Source organism: Electrona antarctica, assembly GCF_951216825.1.
Source record: "Electrona antarctica genome assembly, chromosome: 9".
NCBI lineage: Eukaryota > Metazoa > Chordata > Actinopteri > Myctophiformes > Myctophidae > Electrona > Electrona antarctica.
In genome coordinates this window covers 38590079-38612106 of record NC_136790.1, presented here as the reverse complement: position 1 = coordinate 38612106, position 22028 = coordinate 38590079, and the positions used below count along the sequence as shown (strand labels likewise).

The following is a 22028-nucleotide window of genomic DNA, read 5'->3' as shown; positions in this document are numbered from 1 at the left end:
AGTGAGCTTGGTGTGCCAGGGCGTTTGTTTATAAGAAGGAGGCAGATGGCAAAGACTAATTTTCACAGGGCAGACACAGGTACTAATAATGGAAACAATTATATGGGACGATGAGCACAGCACACCCATCCAGAGACACGTTGTATAATCCATTAGTGGATTGCCCTCTGTGTACACAACTAGAGTTCTGTCTTGCGACTTTGATTTATGATGTATCCTTATTGGACATAGATTTTGTTTTCCTTTTAACGCCATAAACAAGGTGCTGGAGCGAGTGAACAAAATCGTGCCGTAGTCCTTTGTTTCTTTTAATACATACTTGTCCTGTACTCAGGTTTGGTTTTATTTTGTTGTTGCAAGGTGTGGGATCTTAACATCTCTCCTCTGAAGTGGACTGAAAGTCATCTGTTTCTAGCAGGTGGGGAAGGGGGGGTGGTTGTCAGCTGCATGTGTGGGGAGCTATTGTGTGTTTTCTCTAACAAATACCTTAAATGCTTGACCTTCTCATGCCTATTTTTATCTCGATGTCTGACTTTATGCACATTCACTGTCTTGTCTTGTCTTGCATTGTGTTTGATATAACCTATGACCTAACTGTAAAGCACTTGATGTATGTCCTGCCTGTGAAGCACTTTGAACTGCAACCCTGTATGAAAGGTGCTATATAAATAAAGCTTATTATTATTATTATTACAAAACTAAAGCAAACTAAAATCTTAGACTACTAGTTGTAGTCCGTATTAGTAGCCAATATTTTATAAAAAGAAAAATCATGTCATGCCAGTCTATGGTCGTGATGTGATGCGTGGCAAGCTTTACAGTAGATTGACTCTGTTTCGCTATTTTACATAGCTTTTTTTAATCTCACCCATGACTGTGATTACAGGCGGCGGTGGCTGGATGGTAACCACAAGGTTGCCAGTTTGAACCCGGGCTCCCCCAGAAGTGTCCTTGAGCAAGACACTGAACCCCTAATTGCACCTGATGTGCCTGATGGTGCCTGCGTGTGATGAATGTGTGTGTGAATGGGTGAATGTAATGCACAATCTATGTAAAGCGCCTTGGATAAAGGCGCTATATAAATGCACCATTTACCATTTATTACAATAAAAACTCATCGTCATCATCATCATCCTCATTTATTTAAATCAAGACCATTGTCACATGGTATGGAGAACCAACTGCCCCCAATATCTGATAACTCCCTTTAGAGATGGTGCAGAACTCTGTGGCACGCCTACTCACGAACACACGAAAGCGTGAGCATATCACACCAATCCTGGCTACAGAATCGACTTCAAGATTTTATTGATCACCTTCAAAGCCCTACATGGACTAGCCCCCAGCTACATCACGGACATGCTAAAACCCCACAGGCTGGTGCGCAGCCTCAGATCTGCAGATAGGGCCCTTCTAGTTCCACCCATAACTCACCTTGTCACCCGAGGTGACTGGGCTTTTGCGGCCCGCACACCATCGCTCTGGAATGCACTCACCGTGGCTCTTAGGCAAGGGGAGACAGTGCCCGCTTTTAAACAGCTTTTAAAAACACACCTGTATGTCAAGTGCTTTTCCTAATTCAGTTTTATATGTATGTGTGTATATGTATGTAGGCCCATGTGTTTGTATGTATATATATATATGTATATGTGTATGTATGTACTGTATATGTATGTATGTTTGTATATATATATATGTATATATTTATTTTTTCCTTGATGTGTTTTGATGTGACTCTATGCTTTGTTACTTATTTCTGATGTTGTTTGATTGTTGTTTCTAACCTGTCTGTAAAGCACTTTGTAACTATATGTTTGGAAAGGTGCTATATAAATAAAATTCATTCATTTTAACCGAAATATAATTTGGGTCTTATCCACCACTCCTGTCTCCATGGCAGCAGGTGTCTGGTACCGGACTACCTGTACACTGTATCTATTTCTGATCGTGTCCATATTGTGCCTACTGTACCTGGTATCATGTGAGATGCATTTACAATCATGTTGTTGTTGCACATACATAGAAATGTAGTAGTGAGAGTAGTGAGAATATAGTGTTTATTCAATGCATGTTGGGAGAACTTGGCAAAACTCATTATCACAAGCTGACGTATGAGACAGACAGGATATAAATTAGTAATTATCTATTTAAAAGTTTTGTAAATAAAGCAAAAATAGCAGATCTACAAGATCGGTTGTGGTTCAGTTATGTTTCCAATTTGTTTGCACACCACCATTGAGCATAACAAGTATAACATAGAGATAAAGTAGCTAACTAATAGGTTTAGTCAATTACAAAACAATCAATTTGAATCCTTTCTTAATTTTATCTATGAACATCTTCCTTTTCCTTTCAGCTGTTCCCTTCAGGGGTCGCCACAGCGAATCATCTGCCTCCGTCTCACCCTGATAATCGATAGTTATCCTAAATCAGCAGCCCGAAATTAGTATACAGGAGTTTAGCAAGTGTGGTAATGTCAAAATAATGATATGCCCTTTTTCTCATTCTGTCTCTAGACCTGTGTGGTGCAACAGCGCCCAAGCCCCTCAAGCCCCAGAGATCCCTACCAGGGACCCCCATCTCACAATACTTGGAAGCCGACCTAGTGCGATCATTTATGGACGAAAAGTACAAGGAGATTGCTGAGGTAAGACTTGAGTGTTGCTTCAAACACAATGCACAAAGGTGGAGAGTGGAGACGCAACAAGTCTCATGCAAGAACATTTAATGAGAACATAGTAGCTTTATTGTCACATCACAGGTATTCTGGTGTAAATCTTTTTTTTCTCTTTCGTGCAAGCTCCATCATTTTGTAGTTTCCATAAGGCATGGCAGTTTTATTTCCATAGCACATTGCAACAATGAGGCAATTCAATGTGCTTCACACAGAACATCAAGCAAAGGAAACACAATTATACAAAGATGCATAAAACAAAAGAAGTAAAAACAAAATAAATAACAGATACAGTTACAGTGCAGAAGAGAAAGAAAAAAGTAAAAGTAACTCAAAGGCAGCGAGGCAAGCAGTAAGGTCTTTGGTAAAAGAAATAAGAGGCGCATTCCAGATAACGTGGTGCACTGGTGCATAAAAACTAAATGCTGCTTCCCCACGGACAGACCATTCTGTCCCAGATGACCTGAACGATCTGGATCAGTGGTGGGCAACTGGCGGCCCGGGGGCCACATGCGGCCCCCACCTTCATTTAATGCGGCCCTCAGGTTAATGTCAGAATATACTGATATAATATTGGTTTCAGCTGTTTACAATTCCACAACATGCAAACATGACCCGCTTGAATTACTTCAGTCTAAATTAGTAGCTCAATGCTTCAACACTCGTATAATTAAAGGCATTTGAAATTACATAAAAATGTTAATTTTCAGGATTCCAATTAAAAAATAGCAAAAAATAATGCAAGATTTCAATTCGAATATAGCAAAAATAGCCGATCTACAAGCTCAAAACGCGTCGCAGCGCGACGCGTTTTGAGCTTGTAGATCAGCTATTTTTGCTACGACTAATATATGGCCCTCTGGAGTGAGTGTGGAAATATAGTGGCCCTCTCCATCGTCAAAGTTGCCCACCCCTGATCTGGATGATTCATGATATCGTACAGGATCAGAAATGTATTTTAACCCTAAACCATTCAAAGCTTCATTGACCTATTTTCAGCAATGGCATAATATTCTTTTTTTGGCGGGTAGATCTTTGAAAGTAGCTCTCAAGTTACCCCTGGGTTAACCCATTAAAGGAGGAGTTCACCCAATTATATTATATTACTTCAATCAATCAATCAATTACACACCACATGAAGCCTTGACTTCATTGAGATTTTCTGTCGCATTCCTGAGCCAATGATTTGATCACCGGAGACTCGTTAGGAGACTCCACCGGGTCATCAAATTATTATCCCAGGAATGTGACAAAAACAAGGAGAACTACTCCTTTAAGACCTCCTTTAAGACCTTCTACAAATACCTTCTAAATGTGTATTTCTCTAATTCTTCTTCAAGAATGACAAAAGATAGCAGATGTACAAGCTCCCAGCGCGGCACAAAGCGCTGATGTGGGCTCCTATATCTGCTATTTTTGAATAGCCAACGCAAAAATCTAAAATGACACAGATGCTTTCCCGATTTGAATGGGTTAAGTATATACTTTATATACAGTTAGTGTGTGTACTGTGTATGTATGTATGTATATTCACAGTCTGTGTGGATGACATAGTGTATTCTGAATGTTTTTCCACCCAGGAGCTGTTCAGTCGCAGTATGACGGAGAGTGAGATGCGCAGCGCTCCCTATGAGTTCCCTGAGGACAGTCCCATAGAGCAGCTGGAGGAGAGACGCCACCGTCTGGAGAGGCAGATCAGCCAAGACATCAAGTAAGAAATGCAAACACATGCATGCACGCACGCACGCACGCACGCACGCACGCACGCACGCACGCACGCACGCACGCACGCACGCACGCACGCACGCACGCACGCACGCACGCACGCACACACACACACACACACACACACACACACACACATCTCAACATTAGTCTTCTTAAATTGCCCTATACCAGTGGTTCTCAAGGGTTCTTTGGGGGGGTTCCAATGGGTCCATTTAGTTCCATTTGTACACTCTCAGAATTAAAGGGGTCCTTGAAAGTAAAGGTTTTGAGAACCACTGCCCCATACATTTACACAACAATGTCTATGTGAGTGTGCACTCGACAGTTTCCAACAGGTCAGTTCCGGTGCTAAACTAAATCCAGCCAGCAGCTAACCAGACCTAACCGTCCGGCAGTCGGCACATGTTTTTTTTGTTCCAGCCTGTTGTCTAGGAAGTGGGGTTCTGTCTTGAGTTGCTAGGGTGATGGTATCTGCACCACGCACTAAGACAATCTTTTTGGGTGGTGATCTGGCACCTTTGCGCGGTCCCGTTGTTGTCAATCAGCCGTGCGCGCCTCCACTAACTAATGGCATTTTTCTGTTTGTGTCACCCTACCCTCAACCTCCATCCTTCCATCACCCTGACTCCCTTGTTTGTGTCTAACGCTTTTATTTTCACCCCTCTGTCTAACCCTGCATGCTTCATGGGTGTTGTCTTTGGGTGCTCCTGCGTCTATGTGTATTTTATTTTGTCTGTCTTGTCTGTGGATCATTACCCCCACTCTGCCTCCTGCCTTGCCATGCTGCCCTGTGCCACTGCATATCACCCCAGGCTTGAGCCAGAGATCTTGCTCCGCGCCAAGCAGGACTTCATGAAAATCGACAGCACTGCGGACTTGGAGTGAGTGAGACGCGCTTCAATTACTGTAAAATATGTTCTGTTACTCTGCTTTTCAAAGGTACACCTGCAAACTATTTGCCTGACTTCAGAGTGTTAACACTTGTCTGCATATTATGTATACAATGTTTAGTTTCTGTTTAACTGTGAATGCTTAGTTTTAAGTGCACTTCTCTCTCTACATTCAAATGCACTGTATTTGCCCTCTGCTGGTGATACATGGTAGTGGAAACGGATAACCATGCTCTTTTGCTCTCTCTCTGTAGCTCTCCGCTCCTCTTCCATTGGAGAGATTAGTTGTTGTCCTCCCTATAGAGCGTCGCAGTCCCACCCCCTTTCATGACGGTGAGACCCAGAAGTGGATTCCCTGTTCATTTTCTCCATAGGCTTTTCAAAAAGTATTTTTTTAAAGACATTTACGCCGTGGACAAAGCCAACTCGAGATGTGACAAATCATGACCATAAACACAACATTTTGGGCCGAACAAATAATTACAAAGAAGAAAAACGACAAAAGTGTTTTTTTGCCGTTTTCTTCTTCTTTCTAATTATTTGTTCGGCCCGAAAAATGTTGTTTGTTGTCATGATTTGTCACAACTTGAGTTGGCTTTGTACGAGGCTTAAAAGGTCTTTAAATAAATACTTTTTGAAATGTCTATGAGGAAAATGAACAGGGAATCATTTCCTGGGCCCTGGTAGGGGGCGGGATTGCGATGCTCTATAGTCACAGTATGATATAATCATGGTACAACTAGACACAGGTGACACAGGCCGTAGAAGAGAGAGTTGTGTCACGCTTTATGGTCTGTAGTTCCAAACATTGGAACTTCCTCATTGAAATGGAATGAGAACTTACGCATTCCATTCTTACAATGGGAGTCTATGCTAGTGACGTAACTCTCTCTCTATGGGTCTGGGTAGCCTCAGGTAACCATTACTTCAGTCATAGGTAGTCACAGGTATGTTGACAATCTCCTAGCTGTCAACCAATAGCACAAGAAGTCTTCAACCATACTTGATATTAAATATCTGGTTCCTTCACACATTATTTGTCTTATGAATATTGGGCTTGTGAATCGGATACTTTCCCTATGCAACACCGAAGCGCAATAACACATAAATCAGTCTCCTGTCTTGATTCTCCCTTTTTTTGCTTGCCACCTGTCTTGTTTTGACATTTTGTCCCATTTCTCTCCACATCTGTCTCTCTCTCAATTGTTTTGCACTTGAGGTGCATGAATGAGAAGGACGTGTGGACTGTGGATGATGGCTTCACGCAGAGGGTGCTGCCGATGGAGAAGGAGTATCAACGTGTGTCAATATCTGGAGAGGAGAAGTGTGGGGTGAGGAACCCCACCCGGCAAAATACTAAACATATAAATTAGACCAGTGATTCTCAAAACGTTTTCTAAAAGTTGGGTGCCTTTTCATTATAAAAGCCGTTTCTAATGAACAATTGCTCACTCACTCACCTTTGCAGAGTTAAAAAGATGTGATTTTACGACAGCTGGCAGCCGTCAGTGACATACACCTGTGATCCGCACATTTCAGGGATTTATTTATTATTGATGTGAATTGCACATTGGTTTTTGCTTAGATAAATGAATACACCCTCCTTTAGTCACTTTATTTCCACTTGATTTACGATCAGCGTTCGGCCCAATGACAGTTAAAATCTTAATTTGGGTAATTTGAGCTGATACCATTGATGTCATTTATATACATATATATACTGTGGGTGTGTATATATATATATATATATATATATATATATATATATATATATATATATATATATATGTGTATGTATGTATGTATTTGGTTAAAATGGGTAAGGTTTAAAAAAAGGCAAAAGCATGCTCTGTTGCACTGGCCTATGTATGTATGTATGTATGTATGTATGTATGTATGTATGTATGTATGTATGTATGTATGTATGTATGTATGTATGTATGTATGTATATATATATATACCGGTATATATAAACGTGTTTGCTTTCCTTTCCGTGTAGGTGCCCTTCACGGACCTGGTGGACGCTGCCAAGTGTGTGGTGAAGGCGCTGTTCATACGGGAGAAGTACATCAGCCGATCCATGCAGAACTTCTGCAAGACAGCAGCTCATGCCTTGCAGGAGCTGGGGGAGAGAGCCATGGACCTGAACCTCTACGAGGAGATCCCAGAGACGCCTGTGGATGCAGGTGTGCCCCGATACATGCATAAACGGACACGTATGCTGCTTGTGATTGGAACAACAACCTCGGCGCCCGTGACACCTCTGCTGAGTGTCATATTGAGGCACCTGCCACCTTATCTAATTTGAATTATTGTACTGTCCAAATCTCTTCGCAAAAAATAGCCGATCTACAAGCTCTCAACGCATTGTTTTACGATGTGTATTTTGGCTATTTTTGCAGAATGTTCGCCACAGAATAGGGTCATGTGTTCAATCTGCCGATTTCAAGAAATGAGCGTCGCGCTTGTGAACTCAGTGAAGTTGCTGCTGGCCGATCATCGGTCGGTCTCAGCTCGTTGGTTCTATTCTCAACCAATCACATACCCACTTCATAATAGAACACCTATTAAAATGGGGAAGTTGCATTGCTCATTCCTTGCTTGCCTTTTGCTGCTGCGTATTGCTGTGCTGCTGATGCTCGCTGTTGCTTTAAGTTAAAACTGCTGCTCGCCCTCCACCAGCTAACACCTGTCGTCTTGGATCTACTTTACTGGGGAATTGCTATTGGTAGGGAGATGTAAATATGCTTTCTCAGAGAATCTAAAAGCAGATCCAAATCATTGCCAAACCAAAGTAAACATATTGCTCATTTTGTATTAGAATAAAAATCTATTTTATCCATTCATGAGTTGTCCACTCATGACTGACTGAATTAAGCTTTGGTGACACTGATTGTTGTTTGTGTCTTCTCCCCCAGATGCCCCTGTTCACCCCCCTGTTTCGGATACACACCCTTATGAGAATCAGGACCCCAAGAAGATGCCTGCTGACACAGGCTACAGCTGCAAGATGGTGGACGGAGTCATCCATGTCTACACCAATAATAACTGCATGGATAAGTGAGTGGTGCTCATTTGCGTTGCTGTCTTATCTGTTGAAAATCCTACTTGTTTTTCCAAGTCCAATCTTTGGATTTTGTACCAGTTTTAACAGCAGCTAACCCCATGTGATTCTCATATCCAGGAGCACGGAAATAGACCTGCTGTATCCTGACCTGAAGGAGTACATTGCAGACATGAATGTCATGATGGCCCTCATTATCAACGGACCAGTGTGAGTATCTGTGTGTGTGCGCGTGCGTGCGTGCATGTTTACAGAGATATATTATACACACACACTGTATATTTGTATTTGTTGTGGCTCAAGCTTATTCAGGGGTGAATGACGAATACCGGGTGATACTTTGTTCATCACATATCATTAGCCTTTTTTATTCACAAAGACATTAAGAGAATAGCATTTCATCTACACTTTAACTGAATAGATGATGTCAATGAAAACTTTCCCTGGCAAGCAAGGGATTCTCTAGTCTTCTTGGGCAAGGGAGCTGGTTCCTAGGCTCATGGTTGCATGACCGTGAGGTCTCCTTAGGCGCGATTCATACTCCTATTTTAGAGCCGAATAAAAGTCGGTTCGGCTCTGTAGAGCCTACAATGTGACGTCATTTGAGGTTCGAGGGGGCGGGTACCGTCCTAAAGTCGGCTCTTCGGTGCTACTGAAAATTTCTGACGAGCCGAAATCATTTCGGCACTACAGCAGTAAAATAGGAGTATGAATCAGCCCTTAGCCCCCCCTCTCTCTCTCTTCTTCCCTTTCTTAGTTTTTCTTGGAAAAAATGACACGATGGGAACTATCAATACGAATTGAGACACAGGTTCAGCATTGTAGTGGCACTTTATCTGACCTGATTGGTTAGCCGTATAACCCCTAGAGAAGATACAACCGCTGACCAATCAGCACAACTTTATCACCCTCTCAATCCTGTTATTAGTCCCATCAACCAGGCACAAGTTCAGTATTAATTTGACATGAAACATGACATGTTTTTCTGCCCATTGGTGTTCACATGCAGGAAATCTTTCTGTTACCGCCGGTTACAGTACCTCAGCTCTAAATTCCAGATGCACGTCTTGTTGAATGAGATGAAGGAGCTGGCAGCCCAGAAGAAGGTTCCTCACCGAGACTTCTACAATATCCGCAAGGCAAGGATCACGCAATGTCTTGACTGGTTCATTGGAGAGGAGTTCATTGTTTGCTCCACTAGCATCATCTACTAGTCCAGGGGTCCCCAAATAAAACATTTTTAAAAAAAAATGGAAATGAAGAGTTTACATATAGTACATGCATACACCTTCCCTAATGATTATATCTGGTTTCAGTATTTATTTATGGTGTATTGTCTCTATTATTAAGGTTATTGTAGCAGTCAATTTATATTGGGGGGCGGGAGGGGGCGGGGCGGGGGTCCCGAGACATTGCCAAAGCATTTCTGGGGGTCCCCGGCCAAAAACGTTGAGAACCCCTGTATTAGTCGATGATTTGAATAGAATATTTGAATAGTTTATTATTAGACATGACATGTAAAACGGCAAAAGAGTACAGTCAAACACTTGGTCTAGAAGGGATAGCACCAAAAAAGGTCTTGTTTCCATTCGGGCCTTATGCAGTCAACTCATAAACATGACATGAGTGGAAGAAAAAGAAGGGGGTTGTAAAGAAGTGGAGGTGATCGCCTGTGTAAGGGAAAAGTGATCATTTCCTCTCCCTGATAGATGAGGATATCAGAGATAATATTACTTCATTTCAGTGGTTCCCAAGCTTTTTAAACGGGGACTACTTAAACATTTGTTTTCTAATTTATGGAATTTCTATGATTTCCCCCCCCTTTTTTGGGAATATGTTTTGATAATGTTTTGAATTCATATTAATTAAAAACAAAATGTAGCAAACAAAAAATAGAGGGAGCCCATAACAATGTGGCCGTGACCCACAAATGAGTCCCGACCCACTGTTTGGGAACCAGTGCTTTATTGTATAGCATATATTGTATAGCATATACCGCCTTGCTGTTGCGTGTGGGGAGCGATCCAGAAGGCGTCTTGCTCACAGTGTTGCCTTGCCCTCCAGGTGGACACACACATCCATGCATCCTCTTGCATGAACCAGAAGCACCTGCTCCGCTTCATCAAGAGAGCCATGAAGAAGTTCCCCAAGGAGATCGTCCACATAGAGCACGGCCGCGGACAGACCCTCATGGAGGTGTTCGAGAACATGAACCTGACAGCCTTCGACCTGAGTGTAGACACCCTGGACATGCACGCGGTGAGGAACCAGGGGCAGTGCCACATTAAGCGGCATCTCGCTGCTTGTGCCTGTATGAGTAGCAGTAAAGTAACTAAACATTTATTCAAATACTGTACAAGTACTGTACATTTATTGCCAACATTGATTCAGTCTGTGCAGCTGGGACTTTTATATTGAAGACCCCAACATTCTTGGGCAGTACAAGAGAGAACGTTATTGAGATGCAACGTTCCAGTTACAGAACAAGACATCTTCAGGTCTTTTTTGGCCGAAATGTTGTGTTTTAAAGGGATATTTCACTTTCAAATATGTTTGAGATCATTTTAACATCTACTCTGGCTTTTGAGAGCACCCCCAGAAAAGTTGCTTGATTCAGTATTTAGTTATATGATATTCATTTTATCAGACATGCCCCTTTCCTACAGAACAATTGTAACTTCAAACTCTATTTGAAACACGTTAGATTCATTGAACACCTGTCATTGGTTCTGGTGACTGATATTGTCCTAATACGTGAGGGGCTGTGTTTTTTAAATTACATTTCCCGTGTTAGTTATATTGCATTAACAGGCCCTGACATCTTCTTCTCTACCATATAGATTGGTTAAAATGTATGTTTCGTTCATTAACAAAAGTTATATATTTTTCTTACCTTCATCTTCTCAGGATCGTAACACGTTCCATCGCTTTGACAAGTTCAACGCTAAGTACAACCCCATCGGAGAATCCATCCTCAGAGAGATCTTTATCAAGACTGACAACCACATTGAGGGGAAATACTTTGCACACATTGTCAAGGTGTGTAACAGTTGAGTGATATACAGCAGTGGTTCTCAACGGGGGTCTGGGAACCCCCATGGGTCATTGAGGGCTTTCTAAGGTGTCCCCAGCTAGATTTGTTAATATAGCATAAAAATTAAAAAAAACTATTTAACCCTGCTTTATACTTGGGCTTTTCGAAGATAGCCGATCCACAAGCTCACAACGCGTTGCTTGAGCTTGTAGATCTGCCATTTTCTTAAATATTTTGAAAAATGGTAAAGATTTTGAATGTTTTCTGTTGTTTAATTAAGACCGATCTTCTCTTATGACAGTGGTTTTCAACCAGTGGTCCAGGGACCACCAGTGATCCTTGATGGGGTTCCAGGTGGTCCCCAGCTAAATGACGGAGAGTTGGTAACCAAATGGACCCTTATTACATATTTAACTTTTGAGAGTTAATGGACCCTTACGGGTCCATTTGGTTTCATTTTACGCTCTCAAGAGTTCAATTATTGTTAAACATCTGCATTACTTAATCTAAATAAGTCTATACAATAATAATAATTGTTACTTTGATCAACGCCTGTTATCTCTATCATGGCACCACATCATTACAGCATGGAATTGTGGACAAAATCGTATCCAACGACAACAACAGAACATATTCTGTCTTTTGTCAGAGAGGCTAAATCTCATCAAATGGTGGTCTGTGACTCAAGTGCTGAATAAATAATTGGTACTTGATATGAAAAGGATTGAAAAGCACATTGATATGAACATGTCTTGTTCATTGGCCCCCGCCCATTGTTTGGCTGTCTCTTCTAGGAGGTCATGACATGAACATGTCTTGTTCATTGGCCCCCGCCCATTGTTTGGCTGTCTCTTCTAGGAGGTCATGACATGAACATGTGTTGTTCATTGGCTCCCACCCATTGTTTGGCTGTCTCTTCTAGGAGGTCATGACATGAACATGTCTTGTTCATTGGCCCCCGCCCATTGTTTGGCTGTCTCTTCTAGGAGGTCATGTGTGACCTGGAGGAGAGCAAGTACCAGAACTCCGAGTTGCGCCTGTCCATATACGGCCGATCACGTGACGAGTGGGATAAACTGGGCCAGTGGGCCGTGAACCATGGTGTCTACTCCGACAACGTGCGCTGGCTCATCCAATTCCCCCGCCTCTTGTGAGCATAGAACTTGTGTGCTTGCATTTTTAACCATTTCTCACTAGGTTTTCCCCCCCAATAAAGTTGTTTTTAATGTATACAAAATGTGTTTTGAAAAAATAGGCGATCTACAAGCTCACAACGTGATGCATTGTGATTATTTTATTAAAATTGATCTATGTTTTTTTTTATAATCAGTTACAGTATATCAATTAGTTTGATTAACTGTTGAAATATGTAAAATGTTCAATGTCTCTGCACACACTGGGTGGTTGTGGGTTTCTCAATTCTCATTGCAAAATTTGACCCCCATTCCAGTGACGTGTACCACACCAAGAAACAGCTGGCCAACTTCCAGGAGATGCTGGAGAACATCTTCATGCCTCTGTTTGAGGCCACCATCAACCCCCAAAGCCACCCAGAGCTTCACCTCTTGCTGCAGCATGTGAGTTCGACCACACACCCCAGTCATGACCATACCATTAAAACCTGTTATGTACCACGAACCACACATAAGTACAGTGTTGTTGTTTGGTGTGGAATAATCCCCCGTTGGCCATAAGAGATTGTCCTGCTACATGCACTTTTACATCTTTCAAGCGCAATCTAAAAGAATACTTTACTTGATAACCAATCTTGTGACCGTTCATAATAAATCCTGCACTTTATCTGACAACTTCATTAGCCTTAGATAGGTATACTTTTCACCTTTTGTAACTGTTTTGTACCTCTGTTTTTGTATCTGTTCTGTTTTTGTTATGTAATGTAATGTACTCTATTGTTCCTAGAAGTCCCGAATTCAAAATGTACAAGTACAAGTAAAAGTACAAAAGTATCGGCATCAAAATATGAGGTGTAGTGGGTTGGAAGTAAAAGTTAAAGTAAATACTGAAGAAAGAAAAGTAAATCCTCAAATTCATAGCTAAAGTTACAGTACTTGAATACATGTACGTAGTTTACACCGCTGGTTGTGTGTGTGTTGTTAGGTAGTGGGCTTTGACAGTGTGGACGACGAGTCCAAGCCCGAGCATCACATCTTCAACCTGGACAGCCCACTGCCAGTCAACTGGACGCAGGAACACAACCCTCCCTACTCCTACTACCTCTACTACACCTACGCCAACATGACCGTGCTCAACCACCTGCGCAGGTATAGAGGAAGTGCCCAATCATTTGATTTCTCAAAGCTCAGTGGGGCTGCGCAATGGACATAGAATATTTTCGAAACCAATATTTAGAACCTCTAAACGACTTAACCGACTTAACCCCCGACCTGAGGCCACTTCTAAAAACACCTTGAAAAACATCAAATATGTATTCAAAATTTACAAAAACAATATGTTGCTATATACTGTACAATGAGGAACCGCTCCAATGAATAGCTCTGTGTGTCTGTTCCTATGTATGTATGTCCATTTGGGTACGGACAGCTGCAGCGTGGCTCTGTGTGTGTCCATGTCTCTATGTATGTCGGTTTAGGCAGCACACACCAGACTGTGTGCTGGTGTATATACCACCAGACTGTGTGCTGGTGTATATACCACCAGACTGTGTGCTGGTGTATATACCACCAGACTGTGTGCTGGTGTATATACCACCAGACTGTGTTCTGGTGTATATACCACAAGACTGTGTGCTGGTGTATATACCACCAGACTGTGTGCTGGTGTATATACCACCAGACTGTGTGCTGGTGTATATACCACCAGACTGTGTTCTGGTGTATATACCACCAGACTGTGTGCTGGTGTATATACCACCAGACTGTGACAACTTCTCTTGTGTTTGTCCACTAATAGGAGGCGTAGCTTCAACACTTTCGTACTGCGGCCTCACTGTGGGGAGGCGGGGCCTGTCCACCACCTGGTGTCAGGTTTCATGCTGTCAGAGAACATCTCCCATGGCCTGCTGCTCAGAAAGGTCAGTAGTGTCTAGACTAGAGCACTGGTTCTCAAACAGTGGCTCGTGACCCATCATCTATGAGTTTCCTACATTTCCCAGAGTAGGGATGCTAGGCTTAATTAGCCTCGCGTTGCGATACTAATATACCACTGCGCTGGGCTACGTGCGGGGCATATGCATATGCAATAGGGGCGGGTGAAGTGTGGCTGCGCCAGGCTAAGGCTTAATGTGGTTAACAGTTGGTTAACTGTTTCTGTGTGTCCCTCATGCAGGCCCCTGTATTGCAGTATCTGTACTACCTGGCTCAGATTGGCATCGCCATGTCCCCTCTGAGTAACAACAGCCTGTTCCTGAGCTACCACCGTAACCCACTGCCAGAGTACCTGTCTAGAGGTCTGATGATCTCCCTGTCCACCGATGACCCCCTACAGTTCCACTTCACCAAGGTCAGTACTCGATGCACTGCTTCTCCAGACCAACGCTCCCAGTGTAAGGTGTGCGCGGAGCCGCGGACGTGCACGAGCCCAGAATGTGTCGCGCAGAACAAATCTATCTAGCGCAGATACATTTGTGTATTGTGGTTGTCGCCTGTTTAGCTTTGTCTGCCCCTATGGTCTGCCCCCAACGCAGGACATACCGCTACATTATTAGGAACGCACGCACGCACGCACGCACGCACACACACACACACACTCTGTCACAGAGTGAACAGACAGCTTATCCCACCATATGCTGTGTAGCACCAGCGAGGCTGTACCAAAACAAACACTCGCTTTGTCATTTGCATCGCATATGGAACGTGACTGGAAAAAGAGGATTTAATGAGCGTATTTTCTTACTTTGGAACTAAAGACATGATTACCCTGGCCTGAGCACAGCAGAGACATGATTACCCTGGTCTGAGCACAGCAGAGACATGATTACCCTGGTCTGAGCACAGCAGAGAGACATGATTACCCTGGTCTGAGCACAGCAGAGACATGATTACCCTGGTCTGAGCACAGCAGAGACATGATTACCCTGGCCTGAGCACAGCAGAGAGACATGATTACCCTGGTCTGAGCACAGCAGAGAGACATGATTACCCTGGCCTGAGCACAGCAGAGAGACATGATTACCCTGGTCTGAGCACAGCAGAGAGACATGATTACCCTGGTCTGAGCACAGCAGAGAGACATGATTACCCTGGCCTGAGCACAGCAGAGAGACATGATTACCCTGGTCTGAGCACAGCAGAGACATGATTACCCTGGCCTGAGCACAGCAGAGACATGATTACCCTGGCCTGAGCACAGCAGAGAAAGACTGTTTTAAATTCCTGAACACGTACTAACTCAATTCTGCTTCATGAAGCAACTGTTTCTTCCTCCAAACCATCAGAACCCTGAATGCTCACCATATACTGCCCCCAAAACCAACATCTTGAGAGATGAATAGCACTTTATCTATTGTTACGGACTGTTCTGAAGTCTAGGGGCAACCTGCCCGCAACATGTATGGAAGAACAACACCGCTCATAAAAGAGTATTTATTTTAATACTCTCAAACAAATAAATACAAAGTGGCTTAAGTGCATGACGAATAATTACAAAGAATGGCTATGTGAGCACTGAATGACTTAAAGACTTACATTACAGGATGATGAATGAATGAACAAAAGAAAAGGCGGGGATGACAAGACTGATAACACTAACTCAAAACCCTGACAAACATACAAATATGAAACTACAACTGAACCTAACAAGCAAGAACTACACGGAACTGTGTGTGTGTGTGTGTGTGTGTGTGTGTGTGTGTGTGTGTGTGTGTGTGTGTGTGTGTGTGTGTGTGTGTGTGTGTGTGTGTGTGTGTGTGTGTGTGTGTGTGTGTGTGTGTGTGTGTGTGTGTGTGTGTGTGTGTGTGTGTGTGTGTGTGTGTGTGTGTGTGTGTGTGTGTGTGTGTGTGTGTGTGTGTGTGTGTGTGTGTGTGTGTGTGTGTGTGTGTGTGTGTGTGTGTGTGTGTGTGTGTGTGTCCGGCCACAGGAGCCTCTGATGGAGGAGTACAGCATTGCAGCACAGGTGTGGAAGTTGAGTTCCTGTGACATGTGTGAGCTGGCCAGGAACAGTGTCCTCATGAGTGGCTTCTCACACAAGGTACATAGCAGCTGTTCTGCTCTCCATCTACCTCCCACACTCCCACTGCAGCAATACAGGAATCATTCCCAGTTGATAATCAGCTAGTACAACATTGTTTCACAAACAGTGAGTCAACTCAGGACCCATGTTTGGGTCATGGACCAATTGTTATGGGTCGCGAGTAAATACCAGTTTGTTTTCTTCGTTTGGGAGGGGAAAAACATTTTAAAAAGAAATCACAACTTTTCAAAACGAGGTCCATTTTTCTTCTGGGGTGTTACACATCCCAGAGTCATGTGTAAGGTTCCTCCTCAACGACGGTTTCTCCTTTACCTTCAGGCAAAGAGCTACTGGCTGGGCCCTAAATACGACCAGGAGGGCCCCGTGAGCAACGACATCCGCCGCACCAACGTCCCCGAAATCCGCGTGGCGTACCGCAGCGAGACGCTGATTGAGGAGCTCAATCTCATCACGCACGCCGTGCGCACAGAGGAGCTAGACACCATCGACGAGGAGGACGCGCTCTCCATGGCCCCGATCGCTAGTACGCGCTAAAGCCCACGGCCGCGCAGTCGTCTGCTCATCTCGTGGAAACCCCCACCCATCCCAGCATGACACCCCAGAGGAGATTAAGGCATGAGAATAAAGCTGCTCCTGTTGTACCTGATCAACCCCCTGCCCCCTCTATACACTGCACACTTACAGTCGCAATGAGTCAAGGATTCAGTGCTCAAGCTGCCTCCCTGTGTGTTTCTAGTTTTAATGAAGGGTATTCACTCTTTTACTTCTCTAGGGGCACCACACCTTTTTCTTTGTACTAAGTAGCCCCAGTTTCTATTTCTTTCACCTGTATGTCTCTCTAATGCTCACTGTGACATGTTCAGTCTCAATCAGCATGGCCTGCTTGTGCGAATAGAGCAAAAGGAGACCATTAGATGTTTTCTCTCACTTAACTACTTCAATCCTTGCGTCCCTTTTCTGGGGCAAACCTTCTGTGAAAATAGCAGATTTATAAGCTTACAACGTGTTGCGTTGCAAGCTTGTAGATTGGCTATTATTTCATGTAGAGCTAAAACAGGACAGAACTATAATAGAGCCAAACCAAAGCCACGTTGGCCCATCAACAAATGAGTGTCACACGCTGATGTAATATGCAGCCCCCACCACAGGTATTGCAAAGACATAAATTATTAAAGCACTGACATCCAGTTCACCGACATGCACACGTTAACACGTGCAAAACTAGATTTACACTAACCTCATTGTGAAATTATCTTTTGTTATAGTTCACATTCATGCTGCCTTGCCAAGCTTAGTGCACACAGCATCTCCAGAATGGCAACAAGTTATTAGCCTGGAAACCAGACGAAGGGGGAAAAATCACACCCGTGTGAACTGAGTGGTGTAAGGTATTATATAGCCTGATCAGCTGTGGTCTGACGTAATGTCTGACGTAATGAAATCACACCCGTGTGAACTGAGTGACCATAGCAACCATGCTCATTTTTTTGGTACGAACAAACACGTGGACACGTAAACTAACAAAGCCAGTTGTTGGAGTGGTTTACACCACTCAAAAAAATGCCTTCGGCAGATTTGGTCCGGCACCACTCAGTTGGATTTCACTCCCTCCAAAGTAGTGAGGGACCAATCAGGAACCAGTATGCAAATATGGGGCAGGTTTATCACCAGAGGCATTTTTTTTAATCTGCCCCTTGAAAATGCAGGTTCCACACAAAGGTTTTCATGTGCCCCAAATCCAGTTTCACATAGAATCATCTCCTAATGTGGAGTTGTCATAAAAGGCTCAGTTGCAGAACAGTGACTGATTAACTGGAGAAGAGGAGATACCGTCTTTATTTGTATGTTGCCATGCCAGCTATCAGTGTTTGTTGTAGCAGCAGCAGATCTATATGAGCCGACACACAGCATGTCTGTGTTTTACAGTACGTTTGCTGTGAACTATATAGAAGGGAGGGAAAGCCAGCAGAACCTACAGTAGTGCCCTCTATAGCAGGAGAGGAGCCGACTTCCTGTGGTCAACTGCAAACATTCCATGAAGCAATCGTTAATCGAGAGTTATTTTGTAGCCGCAAACAAAACACTTTGCTATAAATATAGAAAATGGCAGTAGTTTTATTATGCAACTGAGCAGAGTAGATTTTTACCATAATAGGTATGTGTCTGAGGATGTATTTCTGTAGCAGAGGCAATGTGATGTGAAGGCTGTGCTTTAACCACAGCTTATGGGAGCACACATATAGAGATGGGTGAATGTGTGTCCATATGGACCTTGTACAACACTGTTCCCCAAACAGTGGGTCTGGCTCGGGACCCATTTGTGGGTCACGAACCAATTATCTTTTCCTACATTTAAAAATAATATATATACTTCAAAAGTTTCTTTTTTTAATTTTATATTAAAAAATATATAATTATTATACATTTTAAAACAAACACACAAATCTAAGAAATTCCATAAAATTTAAAATTCAAAAACAATTAAGATGTACAAGCTTGCATGTGCGCTTGTAGATCTGCTATTTTCACTGGTTTGGGTCCATCACAAACGTCTAATCTCCCTTTTGGGTCTCGACCTGAAATGTTTGGGAACCACTGTTGTACACCACGTTGTGCATGGGCCTTGGTCCCACCCCCACACTCCCCTGGCCCTGTGGAAGAGTAGGCCCACCCCTCCACTCCCCTGGCCCTGTGGAAGAGTGGGCCCACCCCTCCACTCCCCTGGCCCTGTGGAAGAGTGGGCCCACCCCTCCACTCCCCTGGCCCTGTGGAAGAGTGGGCCCACCCCTCCACTCCCCTGGCCCTGTGGAAGAGTGGGCCCACCCCTCCACTCCCCTGGCCCTGTGGAAGAGTGGGCCCACCCCTCCACTCCCCTGGCCCTGTGGAAGAGTGGGCCCACCCCTCCACTCCCCTGGCCCTGTGGAAGAGTAGGCCCACCCCTCCACTCCCCTGGCCCTGTGGAAGAGTGGGCCCACCCCTCCACTCCCCTGGCCCTGTGGAAGAGTGGGCCCCAAACAAAGAGCCCTGTGAAAATGTTGTTTATCGCTGTTCTTCCATTTGCATGCAGTGCACTGTATGCACGAAGCCAAGACTTTCTAGTGCCTTTTGATTTGAGCTTTGGCCACCGTTAGCCCTTCTGTAAGCCGTTGTCATGTAAACGTTTCTTGTCTTTATCGGCCACCAACCAACCGAGTACATGTGTTTTCTTCAGTCATGTAGGCCTATATGCTGTGAGTTGTGACAACAGTTCACAGTCACACCAAGCCGCCCCGGCTGCATGCTTGGTGTACAGTTGTCTCTCCCTAAACCTTCCGGTGAAGAGCAACATATTTCTTTTTAGCTTTCAAGTGCTTTTTATCATGTAGTGCATGCCTGCATGGAACTGATGGGTAAGAGTCGAGACGGAGAAGCTGTTTACAGTCAGTGGGCTGTAATGTGAAGCGGTAAACGTAATCCTGCTGGCCAGCCGTCGCATCTGACAGATGCTTGTAATCATTCTTTGGTCCTGCAGTAAACGGTGCTCTGTCCTCCCAGTGGAAGTGAACCATGAAGGTCCCTTCGGTGTGTGGTTCCTGAGGGAAGTGGGAATCTCACCCAAAAAGCTGCGATCACCAAAGCATAACTTACTTGGGATCTTGTATTCTACAATTCCATGTCTCATCCGTGTTATCACAACCTTTTTCTGTGTCAATGGACATTTTCCAAGTGTCCATCAAACTGTGAGCATTCTTGAATATTGTTTCTACTGTAAAGTGATACTTGATGCCGAGATTACAAGTCTGAAATAGTACGATTATAACGCAGTATAGGCTGCCATACAGTGTCCTGTAGGAAATGTAAACGGAATTCTTCCTGACATGTCAGCCTTTGTATTAATAACAAGGTATCTTTGTCCAACATACTGTGTTTATACACATGTACATGTTTATTTTGAGAAAAAGCATTGTGGGGCGAATGAATTAGAACCCTTACTTCAGGAAAGAATACAGGAAAGTATACAGTAACTGTTCAGTGTTGAAATGATATACTAGAGTTGTGTGGTGAAGTAATGGTTGATTTATACTTGGTCATACAACTCTAGAGACAATGGTCTACTGTCATCTAAGCCAGGGGTTCTCAACGTTTTTGGCCGGGGACCCCCGGAAATGCTTTGGCAATGTCTCGGGACCCCCGCCCCGCCCCGCCCCCTCCCGACCCCCAATATAAATTGACTGCTACAATAACCTTAAACCATTTTGGGCGGGAACCCCTTTTGGTGTTTTAAGCATTGTTATAATTTAGCTATTGAAAAATAGCAGATCTACAAGCTCATAGCGCGCCACCGAGTGGCGCGCTACGAGCTTGTAGGTCTGCTATTTTTGAAAAATCGTGAAAATAAAAAATTTAAAAAATCTTTTTTTTTTTGGAAAATAATTTGGGGACCCCCTAAAATAATTTGGCGACCCCCCGAGGGGTCGCGACCCACGGGTTGAGAACCCCTGATCTAAGCGACACTTATTGAATGGGCTTAACGACAAAGTATAAATTAACCATAAGTGTGATCATTGGTTTTCCTGTACAAAATGTATTTTTGTAAGGCTATAGAGATAAGCGATTTTATACAAACAATTTATTGACGTTTAGATTTTAAACCAAATATCATTGTGAGTTGATATTTTGTCATGAAAGCAGAAGTAAAGGCGTTCTGCTATTACTATTCTTATGTGTTAAATAATCAGACCCATTTTTTATTTTTCCCATTTTTATTTGCTTCATGTTCCTTGTAATGCTCAGTAAAGTGTTATACCTATCAAACTGATGGATAGGTAATGAGACTGTCATTACATCTTCATATTTTGTCTGACATTGACCCTAAACACACAAATGTAGTGACATTTCTTAGAAAGTTATTTACTGGCCCTTACATTAATTTATTGTTATTATGTTGTTTTCTTTTTTTTTACGTTTTGATATGTGTAAAGAAGACCGTGTCTTTGGCTCAGACCCTGTAGGTTATTTTTGTAACATTTTGCAGGGAATTATGGGAAATCTTTTAGATTTCACTGGCTTAGCAGTTAACACCCTCTAAGCCTGCATCAGTTGTCAAAGCCAAAGGTTGGGTTACTGTAGCTGTAGATAGATCAGTGCTTCTCAACCTGCAGGGCCCCGGCCCCCGTTAAACAAAATGTCATGGTATTTTCTTGATTAGCAACTTTGTAAAATTAGTTTTCAGATTTTCAAGCCCTGATCCAGAAAAGGTTGAGAACCACCGGAATAGAAGAATCTAAATATGGAACTCTCATATCTCTTATATTTTTGAATTGTTCATTTTGTAGTCTCAGTTTAGTGTTGCCTGTTGATGGACAACATCACAAGTTTGTGTTTGTGTGTAGCATGCACAGCCTCGTGCACCCTACCTCACCTATACACCTTTCTTTGATGTTGTGCAGTTGTATATCCTAATGAATAACGGCACACCATGCAGTCAT

The 22028-nt window shown here is 43.3% G+C and overlaps 1 protein-coding gene across 4 annotated transcripts in view; it reads left to right on the top strand.

The window, feature by feature from the left end:
- The window catches only part of ampd2a (adenosine monophosphate deaminase 2a), a gene marked incomplete at its 5' end in the record, with an annotated part of 44996 nt that extends 27790 nt beyond the window's left edge, over positions 1-17206 (top strand). For 3 of the 4 annotated variants that reach the window (XM_079509501.1, XM_079509500.1, XM_079509503.1), the window contains 17 exons: positions 2517-2647; positions 4255-4385; positions 5215-5283; positions 6512-6623; positions 7293-7479; positions 8212-8353; positions 8478-8567; positions 9367-9496; positions 10422-10616; positions 11265-11396; positions 12378-12541; positions 12842-12968; positions 13510-13673; positions 14323-14443; positions 14698-14871; positions 16447-16557; positions 16879-17206. In XM_079509501.1, coding sequence (XP_079365627.1) covers positions 2517-2647; positions 4255-4385; positions 5215-5283; positions 6512-6623; positions 7293-7479; positions 8212-8353; positions 8478-8567; positions 9367-9496; positions 10422-10616; positions 11265-11396; positions 12378-12541; positions 12842-12968; positions 13510-13673; positions 14323-14443; positions 14698-14871; positions 16447-16557; positions 16879-17094 — 2396 coding nt within the window. In that variant the 3' untranslated portion in view covers positions 17095-17206. The remainder of the gene's footprint in view (positions 1-2516; positions 2648-4254; positions 4386-5214; positions 5284-6511; positions 6624-7292; positions 7480-8211; positions 8354-8477; positions 8568-9366; positions 9497-10421; positions 10617-11264; positions 11397-12377; positions 12542-12841; positions 12969-13509; positions 13674-14322; positions 14444-14697; positions 14872-16446; positions 16558-16878) is intronic. The other variant, XM_079509502.1, reaches the window with a different exon arrangement.
- Between the last annotated feature and the right edge of the window lie 4822 nt (positions 17207-22028).